Consider the following 11,075-nt stretch of genomic DNA (forward strand, 5'->3'; position numbering starts at 1 on the left):
TTCAGCGCAAATCCTGCCCTGCAGCTGATTCTAAGCCCGGTGACACACTGGCTGCGTGACGTGAGCGTGGTGTTTTTACTGCGGATCAGTTGCGTGACGGCTGCTTCGTGTTTTCTGTGTCTTTAAACACCAGAATCGTGCCTGACGCAGTGCTGGCACGCTGCTGCTACTGTAGGTGACATAGAGGGAGACCGCCGAGGCATCGACAGACCAGGATCTTTTCTTCACGACAACAATATCTATACTTAATGTTGAGCATAAATAAAAAGCCTACTGATAAAAGTTTGCAGTAGTATTTTATTTCTTATTCTTTTTTTTATTTTATATATATTTTATTAAAACATATTTAAAAAAAAAAAAAAAAAAGTGTAAACAAATTGTAAAAAAAAGTTTATAGTAATAAACAACCTGCAGTTTGATGTTCCGAACCGTGATTTTTGCGTACCGTTACACCTCTAATATATATATATATATATATATATATATATATATATATATATATATATATATATATATATATATATATATAGTTTGATAGTACTTAAAATTTGTCAATAGGTTATTGTTGTGTATAGGTTTATACTGTTTTACTTCATTTTTGTATGTCTGTATTTATGTAGCACCGTGGTCCTGTGAGGCACGACCTTTCGTTCCACTGTACCTTTTCGTTCCCTAACCCTAACCCTAACCTCAACCTCAACTTGAACTTGAACTTTCATTTAAGTTTCCATTTTGACTGGCTTTAATACAAACACTTCCTTCTTCCTTTATTACAGCTAAATGGCATTTTGTTTAACAAAATGCTGCTAAACTAAATGCCAGTGCTATTAATATTATTATTCATGGCATTTGAATGCCTGGCTAGAGTTTGTGTTGTTTCTTGTTCTGAAAGTACAAAGAGTGTGGTTTGAATTGATGTTAAACCTGACCCCAGATCAGGGTTGTGATGCTCGATACTGAAACCCTGGTTACACCTCTTCCTTATTAAAGTAATAGAAACATTTCCTCTGGGTGTATTTGTGATTCTCACCACTTTCAGAGTCACTATACTCTTGCAAGGACGCTTGTGTACAGGCTGGGTGAGTCTGCTGGGAAATTCTGCTGATTTATTTAAATAAGTCTTGTCTTTTATTATGATTGTTCAGTTTGTTGTTGATGACTTGGTTCTTGAGTATCTTGATTGTACTTAAGGTAGCAGATGCAATAATATGAATAGTGATGTGATGCTTGTGTATTTGCAGGATGTGTTAATGAAATGTTAATTATATGATGTGATCGATAAGAATGTGATAATATATGTGTAGCTACATTTTAAAGAAGCAGATAACATAAAAATTATCATTGTTTTTCACGCTTGTGAATGTAAAGAGTGGCGAGTGTAAAGGCGGAAATATAAAAGTGTGAATATGCACAGTTTCACGGCTTTTTTAAAATATTCATTGTTTTTATCAGTAGCTTTCTAAAGAGAGGTTTTTATATTGCTGCATTAATTATGATATTAGGGATTATAGTTAATAAATATAATAATTTTTTATATTTCGTGTTGACAGTGTAAAACTTGCTTCCATGGTGCTAGGATTTTGTGTTTGGTTGTGTTCAGATTTACTTTTATAGCGTTGCGTCACAGAACTTTTAACATCCATGGAACCTTTACATTTCACAAAAGGATCAATATATCAGAAAAAGTTTCTTTAAATTTGCTAAATGTTCTTTTGCAAATTTTCACTTAAGAAAAAAAAGTGTTTATTTATTTATTTATTTTTTTGCGGGCGGCGGGATTACTGTCTGCAGTTTATACAACTGGTCATTGTCTTACAACTGAGACTTTTTCAAAAAACACTTTATTATTATTATTATTACACTGTTTTGACTATATCACAATTGCAATTTTATATTTTTAACTAATCTCAAAATTTTCCTAAAATTATCATTTGTTTTGAAACAGAATCAGCCTTTCGTAGGCCCCTCAATAAGTTTATGTGATTATTTTGCTCCGGTTTACATATGTCACCTCGACAAGCCACATGATTTGATGTGTAATTAAGATGTGGCTTCAAACGTGGGGTGATTAACTAAGTTATATAATGCCTAGTGTTACAGAATTAATTTATATATTTTAAAGTTGTAAATAAAACCGTGATTATTGGAGTACATTTTATAAAAAAAATATACCGGTCTTCCTACTTTAAAATTTTGTTCTCAACGTGTTACTTGCCATTTCCTCGTAATTATTTGTGAAATTTACTAGCAATTTCTGAGTTAAAATTGTTTCTACACTAGCAAATTTAAAACCAAAATTGTATCCATTATCATTAGTTAATTCACTGTGAACTAAAATGAACACCGTACGATTGTATTTTCGCTCACATTAACAAAGGTTAATGATGCTGTAAAACAAATTGCTCCGTTAGTTCATTAACAAATGAGACCTTATTGTAAAGTGTTGCTAATGTTTATGTTTGACATTTTAGGCCAATTTCGCTAATGTACAACCCATGATGTCACATTTTAAGTCAATCTCTGGTGAAAGTCCATTTTCCCAACTTGCTCAGAACAATCAATTCGGCAGCGCCAGGAATCATGAGCAGAATCCAGTGTTGATCCCCAATCAGGTGAAACTCAAACCTGTGGACATGAATAAAGGTCCAGGCTCCAAGCCTTTTCCTAAACCTCTCATGGTCAAACCCAACTTTACGGTTAACTCTATGGAGACCAGATTCAATCCTCCAGTTCCTAACATCAAGACCAGTAGTGACTCGAGAAGTGATGCTTTTGGAGTGAATCTGCTCAATAGAGGGAAACAGGAGAACACTTATACACAAGCCCCTACTGGAGCTGCATCCCAGATTCCTGCCAAACAGAAACCCCTTCTTCATGAAAAGATAACTGCAGCATCGGAAACCATTACTGGTGATTTGTCAGTGCCGAAAAAGAAGCCACTTCCCGGTTTGTTTTTGTTAGGAAAGTGTCCGGCCAAACCACAGAGACCTCCACAAGTTAACCTCAACAAGTTCACAGGGAACGGTAAGAGAGATATATATATATATATATATATATATATATAAAATGTAATTTTTTTTCTGTGATGCACAGCTGAATTTTCAGCATCATTACTCCAGTCTTCAGTGTCACATGATCCTTCAGAAATCATTCTGATATGCTGATTTGAAGCTCAAGAAACATTTCTGATTGTCATCAGTGTTGAAAACAGATTTACTGCTTAATATTTTTGTGAAAACTGACAATTCTTTAATGAGTAAAAGTTGAACAGCATTTATTTAAATTGGAAATAATTTGCAACATTGTAGTCTTTACTGTAATTTTTGTTCTATACATTGCATCCTTACTGAATAGAAATATGAATTTGTTAAAAAATCTAATCTTTACGGACCTCAAACTTTTGAATGGTAGTTTAAATCACTTAAAATTGTTGAAATGTCATTGCGTCATTAATCTAAATAGCAAAGCAAATATAATTTGAATATATAATGAATGGCAGCTGATTCATTCTTTCCTGTATCGGTAGCCAATGAGCTCGCTGCTCGACATTCAAATGTATAACTAGAGCATTCACCTTCCCCAGCTCCACCTGTATAGATCTGCTATGAGTTGATTCATGTATGCTACAGTATATGTATATTTACAGCAGCAATATTTGTGACATGCTCAAAGCAGCATGTTGTGGATGTATTGGCAGTAGCAAGTCTCTGAGCTTCTGCTAAGACCAAATACATTAACATTGTCATATACATTACCATTCCAATCCCTCCGAGAGTTGTCTTGACAGAATTAATATTTTGCGAAAGGAAAATTAATCCTATATGTATTCTTTTCACTATAATTAAGTAGATTTTATATGGTTCTGTTGGTTTGATGTGTTGTTACCCAATATAATTTATCAAGTGTATCCCGATGCTTCCTGGTCCTACTGTATTATTGTCTAAACATCCAAAAGCTATTTCTCTAAATTGTGAACTGGTATAAACAATCACATATATTCACTTGTCGCTTTATGTTGTGTATCTGTCTGCTGGTTCATCAGTATCCAACACCAGCAACCCTGAAAATTTCTCCCTCCCACCCCCACCATCAGACTTCACATTTCTACCTGCTCCCCCTCCGATGTGAGTGATCCTTTTATGAGATACGTATCAGTAATAATTCTGGAGATTTGTGGGTATTTACTATAAAATAAATATAGAGAAATATAAAATTCATATGATTATTTTAATCATTTAAATTTTATTTATTTTAGGATATTGTTCTGTAGTAATAAAATGAAGTACCTTGGCACATCAGCTAAACAAAAATGCTGTTGTACATGAATATGGTAATAGTACAGTGGTAAAATAACAATATATTATAAAAGACCCAGTAATATTTGCATTACCACAATGCTAAACTCAGTTCATAATTTCATAGTATTCCCACCCTGATATTGTACACTGTAGTACAGTGTATTTTTGTGAGGGAATGCAATGGTATAATTGAATGTTTGACTAATTCGACAAAGATGTGAAGCTGCAGTTTAAAAGTAAGCTTGTATTTACTGTGGAAAATGTGTTTCTTCTGTTGTGAACAGGGATGAGGAGGGTTTTTACGATGATACGGATGTCATGAGCCGGACAGAGACTTCACTAGGTGCCATTCACAGAGAAATTCTTTAATATTAACATTTGATACATTCAGTCACCCCAATAACTATCTGGATACCTAATGTCTGAATGACATTATCTTACAAAATATCCAACTCGGTTGACCTACATTTAAAGACCATACTTAATCAAATTTAGACATTAGGTGTGACTTCCTCTATCATAGTGCTGAGGTTTTTGTTTTTAAGTCTGTACTAACAAAGTCTCTTTCTGTTTTAGATGAAAGCAGCAATGTCCCTGAGGTAAAGATGAAATGTTCAGTGTGTTTACTTACACCACATAAACTAACGTCTCTTAGAGATGTTTTAAATAGTATAACATATCGCTGCTGAGACACTTCTGCAAAAAAATCAGCATCTGAAAAGGAAATGAGATCATTAACAACTTTCCTTATAATGGACTGAGGATAACTGTAGTGAGCCAAAGGCCACTATTTACAGTTTTGATGCAGCAACTCTTACAAAGCCAATGATGATGTCGCTTTGTGTTTCTTGTGTAGATGTCAGATGAGGAAATGTACGAGGATCTTGAACACAACTGGTAAGAATATGAGTATTTAATGAATTTTTATTGTTGCTATTAATATTTAGTGATTTGAGCAAACCCCTGAACCAAAGTATTAATTATCACCCGTCCTTCACCGTCCTTCACAAGCAAACTTGTGAAGCAGCACCCTAGTTTCGTAATAGCACGTTTTGCACAGGCAAATAAATGCTGCTCACATTTTCTGTAGTTGGTTAGTCTTTAGTAAAGGCTACAAATCAATTGGGCTCAAATTTTAAGACAATTAATGAAAAAGGACAACTCACTCAAACATCTGCTAATGGCAAACTCTCCCCACGCAGGCCAGAAAACAACAAAGAACCGACAGAAGAAAAGACGACTAAAGACTCAAAAGAACTAAAGAAAAAGCTGGATAAAGAAGAGAAGAAACGCTTGGAGCAGGAAAAGAAAGAGAAGAAAGAGAGAGAGAAAAAGGAGCAGGAGGCCAGGAAAAAGTTTAAAGTAATTAGCTCAGTTTATTTTTATTTTTATTTTCGTTATTTTTGTGAAAAGCTCCAGAAATACTTTCCAAAAACACATCTGGAGATACATTTCACCTCAAAATCAAAACTGATATTTAATTTTACATAAATCTCTTGGGCTTCTCCACATCATAATTTCATAATCAGAGAATAATTTGGCATTGGCATGAGTGACTAAAAGTTTGGCTATAGCAGCCCGTCCATTAATATTGACCCTGTGAAGCTCACAGCAAACCGTTTTTGCAGAAAATAGTATGTATGTATGTGGACTTTTTTTCTTCATTTATTACATTATTTTGTCATTTTGTAACCCAGACTCACTTTTCCAGAGTTTTTTCCATAGACATTTTGTTGCATGTTGCATGTAAACATGTTTTTTTCTTTTATTACTGTTGTTTGTGCTTGGATAGATCAAGGGTCCGATATTGGTGCTTGAAACGGTGAAGGCCAGTGTGGATCACAAGGGAGGAAAGAACAAACTTCCACTGAAGCAGGGAGAGAGCGTTGAAATTGTGCGCAAAACAGAAAACCCGAAGGACTACTGGCTCGCCAGAAACCCTGAAGGCCACTGTGAGTTACTCTGCCGTACACCAAGAATTCAATAATGCTTCACATTGTCGTCAAGAGCTGCTAAACTGAACATGCTCGGTCTATATTAGGCTGAAGCTTCCTGTTTGTCTCTTTATCTTCGGCTGGCCTGGGTAAGCTGCCTTTGACTTTGTGTTGGTGTGTTTTCATGTAGATGGCTTTGTGAAGCCTGACACTCTAGATGTTATGAGAAGCACACCGGATGGACAGGATGTGTATGATGATGTGGGCGCAGATGATGACCTCAATAAGTAAGAGATTAACTTATTAAAGATTATTCAGGTAAATTTGTTATTTGCATTTTTTTTTTTTTACTAAATTTTTTTTTTTTTTCAGTCTACCAGAGGGTAAGCCATTTCATTATACATTTCATAAATATAAATGAAATCACATGGCAATCATGTGGTGAGTGTCAAATGAAGGAAGCATAAAGGAAATGATTGTTTCCCCTTGTTCACGACTTTGTCATGTGACTGCTTCCAGCAGCTGAATGTGATGCTGATATTTATGACTGTCCAGATGATCCACAAGCTGATTTCAGGTGATTCATGTTCAGAAGCATATATAATATATGATTCACAAATACTGGTAGATTCATCCAAACAATTACAAGAATTTTTTAAAATTATTATTAACTTCCATGCTCAGATTTTTTATGTTTTTGAAAGAAGTCTCTTATGCTAGTTAAGGCTTTATTTGTTATAGTATTTTTGTTCATTCATTTATATTTATATATATATATATTGTGAAGTATTATTACAATTTAAAATAGCTGTACTTCTTTTGAATTAATTTAAAAATATAATTTATTTATGCTATGGAAATGCTGAATAAACAATATTAAATAAAAATAAATAAATTCACCAAATAATCTTTATTTTAATATTTATTTTTACATTTGAGCTTATCATTTTAAGTTATTTAAATATTTAAAAAAAATAATAATAATTTATAATGTTAAATTATATTGAACATATACTTGTTTATAAAACATGTGCATGTATTTTATACATTTAATAAAATAGTATAGACTTACTATATTTATGAAAAAAGTCTATTGTGTCATATAATTTTTTTAAAACTAATCAGTGCAGATTCCACACTGATAGGTGACACTCTTAAGTCATAAAGTTTTGAAGTAAATGAGTATTATTTACAAGTGCCTTTTAACCTGAAGCACATACTGTTTAAAGTAGATTTACTGCCATCTGCTGTAATGTTATTGCTGTTTTGCAGCTTTCTACCTCCACCTCCTCCAGACCCCACTGCGTTTAATGTCTGTGAGTAGCATTCTAACTATACGTTAGTATAATATATGAATTTAGTATAAGCACAACCATATAAATAATATAAAAGCATCAGAATTCATTTAAAATTCAGAAATGCATAAAATGTACAATTATTGCTTGCTTGAGTTGAATGGTTGAGTGATGTAGCTTGGTGCAAAGCCAAGAGCCGGAATTGATTCTCAGAGAATCCATGTATGCACAAAAACATTTCTCTTGAATGTTGTGTTGTTGATTTGGAGTAAGGCATCTGTAAATGTCTCCACTCAGAGCCTCCGTGTGTGTGTGTGTGTGTGTGTGTGTGTGTGTATATCCAACAGGTGCCACTGATGAGACATATGATGACATCATTCCAGCAGAATTCCCTCTTCATCCTCAGTCTCCTAAAAGGTTACTTCATACATGTTACAAAAGAAGTAGTTCAGCGGACACCAATTTACATTTTTCTTATTTTATATATATTATTTTAGTAGGCAAATTTGTAAAGTGTCCTTTCCCATAAATCTTTAATATTTTATATTTAATATATTCATTATGTTACACAACTGTTCAAAAGTCTGAGTCGTTAAGGTTTTTTATGTTTTCGAAACTGCATCAAAACTGCATTTATTGGAAAAAAACAGTAAAACCCTAATATATATATATATATATATATATATGTATATGTATATATTATTGTATCTTTGTGGAAACTGATATTTTTTCAGTATTCTATGAAGTTCAAAAGAACAACATTTATTATTATTATAAATTATTTATTACAAAAATCCCAAGCTTTTGAATGGCTGCTTTTATCACTTAATAATGTAACAAAATATCAAAATAAGTCATTTATTGCACAAAAACAAATAGTTATGTATCAATACATTTCTCAAAAAGAAGATTTGAAGATGAAAAGAACAACAACAATAAACACATCAAATTTGACATCAAATTAAGGACATAAAAAAATTATAATTATATTTTCCATAAAGAGAAGGTACAACGGGACAATTGAAGATGTTTACATCTTGATCTTTTTTTACACATCAAAAAGTGAGCACATTTACTGAGTTCTGGTTATTTGATATGTTGTAACTTTTAATCAATTTAATGTTTCTCCGCTGAATAAAAGTATGTCATTTTTGAGCCTTGCAGACCTCAAACTTTTGATTGGGAGTGTATATTAAGTCTTTCTTTGCCTGCAGCTCTCGAAAGTTCAGCTCAACAAGTAAGACAGACGAGATGGACCCGAAGAAAAAGAAAAAGTTTGAGAAGGAGGAAAAAGAGTTTAGGAAGAAGTTTAAAGTAAGATAGGTTTGTTTGATGGATGCTGAGTGAATGACTCACTGAGGATACTGAGGCTGAGTATACTAACCCTTGTTTCCTCTTCTTGCAGTATAATGCAGAAATCAACGTGCTGTATCAAACTACTGTTCTCCAATCGCTGGCTATAAAGAAGTTTGGTAATAAAGACTTGCCAGTCAAGCCTGGAGAAATCATTGATGTGATCGTTCATCCAGTGGATGACAAAATCATCGGCCGGAACAGCGAAGGAAAATGTGAGTTGATTTAGGACAAAACAGGTCTTAGCAGAAGAGGAAACTCTCATTAATTCTTCTCTCTCTCTTTCAGTTGGCTATGTGTCGACTGCTAATTTGGAGGAGTAAGTATAGTCTTCCTGTTCATATCTATTTCTATTCTGGTTAGACGATGTTTTGGCATGCAAAAAATGCATGTTTCTTGATCCTAGTCAGGTTTTGCATTTCTAAGCACACTTGGCTTATTGGAGGAGCCTAAATGTTAGTGAATATTAGTGAATGTTGTATCAATGGTTGATCAGTTGACCACAACTTCATATTTTTTGTGTCTCACTTCCTCTCCTCTCTAAGGGACGGCTGTATTTATGATGACGTTGGTGATGGTAAGGTTAAACCCGCACAGTTAATGAAGGTGTATTCAGTTAAAATCTTTTCATTATTTTGTATTGGAATGATTTTTTTTCTGCTTATTTGTTACAGAGTGTGTCTACGACAATGACTAAGCTTGGATAAACTCATCTAGTGTGTCTTCATCATCTGTCAACATCCTTATTTCATTCATTCTTTCACCAAACAATCCCTATGTATCTTCATTGTTTGAGAATGATCTACATTAAATATTATATGTTGTATATACAGTGACCTCAGAAGAAGTGTAGTCATTTCTGATCCTGTCTTTTTTTTTTTCTTTTTTTTTGTAATGACAATAAAAACAGAAAATGGTGGTAAAATCTAAATGGTGCAAATACAATGAATAAGCATTCAGCATAAATGTGTGTATATATATATATATATATATATATATATATATATATATATATATATATAGCCTATATACATTAAATTACATTTACATTTATTCATTTAGCAGACGTTGTTATCCAAAGCGACTTACAGATGAAGACAGTGGAAGCAATCAAAAACAACAAAAAGAGCAATGATATATAAGTGCTATAACAAGTCTCAGTTAGGTTAACACAGTACACGTAGCATGGGATTTTAAATAATATAATAAATAAAAAGAAAACAGATAGAATAAAAAAATAAAAGAATAGAGCAAGCAAGTTAGAGGTCTTTAAACATTCACACACACACATACATATACAATCGCATAATAAATGAAAAGAAAATAGAATACAAAAAGATTAGAAAGGTAGTTAGATTTTTAAAATAAGAATAGAATTAGAATAGTGAGTGTTAAAGTTAGAGGGTCAAATAAAGATGGAAGAGATGGGTTTTAAGCCGATTCTTGAAGATGGCTAAGGACTCGGCTGCCCAGATTGAGTAATGGAGGTCATTCCACCAACATTTAATTTAAAAGCCCGTAAAAGTGACTTTGTGTTTCTTTGGGGTGGCACAATCAAGCAACGTTCACTTGCAGAACGCAAGCTTCTAGAGGGCACATAAGTCTGAAGTAACAAATTTAGGTAAATGGGTGCAGAGCCAGTGGTGGTTTTGTAGGCAAACATCAATGCCTTGAATTTTATGCGAGCAGCTATTGGAAGCCAGTGCAAATTGATAAACAGAGGTTTATACACACACACACACACACACACACACACACACACACACATATATATATATATATATATATATATATATATATATATATATATATATAGCCTATACACACACACACACACACACACACACACACACACACACACACACACACATATATATATATATATATATATATATATATATATATATATTATAACAGATCCATCGTTTATGTGCTTTGTGTTTTATGTAATAATTTAATGTTTTACTTTTTTTACAATATTTCTCTACATAAAATATGTATGTGTATGTGTTGCCTATACTTTATTACAATGTAAAAGGTAGCTTTTTAACAGATTACAAGAAGAAAAGCTTCAAAGTTTGATAAGCATCGCTTGAAATAATACTCTTTGCATAACAGTAGGATCATGTGCTAAAGAAAATGAAAAAATAAAAATAAACCGTAGCCTACCAATAATTTAAAAACTCAGTGTGTAG

General features: G+C 33.0%; 1 protein-coding gene across 1 annotated transcript; it reads left to right on the forward strand.

The window, feature by feature from the left end:
* Window positions 1-543: 543 nt before the first annotated feature.
* LOC127958237 (FYN-binding protein 1) lies at window positions 544-9,811 on the forward strand. Its single transcript, XM_052557039.1, has 18 exons — window positions 544-1,079; window positions 2,472-3,024; window positions 4,043-4,124; window positions 4,583-4,641; window positions 4,875-4,897; window positions 5,155-5,195; window positions 5,501-5,660; window positions 6,091-6,250; window positions 6,423-6,519; window positions 6,605-6,615; window positions 6,752-6,809; window positions 7,505-7,548; window positions 7,875-7,944; window positions 8,742-8,841; window positions 8,933-9,095; window positions 9,169-9,199; window positions 9,426-9,457; window positions 9,555-9,811. Exons 2-18 carry the CDS (start codon window positions 2,496-2,498, stop codon window positions 9,575-9,577), a joined length of 1,683 nt encoding a protein of 560 aa, XP_052412999.1. The 5' UTR covers window positions 544-1,079; window positions 2,472-2,495; the 3' UTR covers window positions 9,578-9,811.
* The last annotated feature ends 1,264 nt before the right edge of the window (window positions 9,812-11,075 follow it).

Source organism: Carassius gibelio, chromosome B5 (assembly GCF_023724105.1).
Source record: "Carassius gibelio isolate Cgi1373 ecotype wild population from Czech Republic chromosome B5, carGib1.2-hapl.c, whole genome shotgun sequence".
Taxonomy (NCBI): Eukaryota; Metazoa; Chordata; class Actinopteri; order Cypriniformes; family Cyprinidae; genus Carassius; species Carassius gibelio.

Bases quoted from the DNA above. Each gene is read 5' to 3' on its own strand.
- LOC127958237 (XM_052557039.1), top strand. From the start codon at position 2,496: ATGATGTCACATTTTAAGTCAATCTCTGGTGAAAGTCCATTTTCCCAA. The intron at 6,810-7,504 runs GTGATTCATGTT...GCTGTTTTGCAG, and splicing joins GATCCACAAGCTGATTTCAG to CTTTCTACCTCCACCTCCTC. The intron at 7,945-8,741 runs GTTACTTCATAC...CTTTGCCTGCAG, and splicing joins CATCCTCAGTCTCCTAAAAG to CTCTCGAAAGTTCAGCTCAA.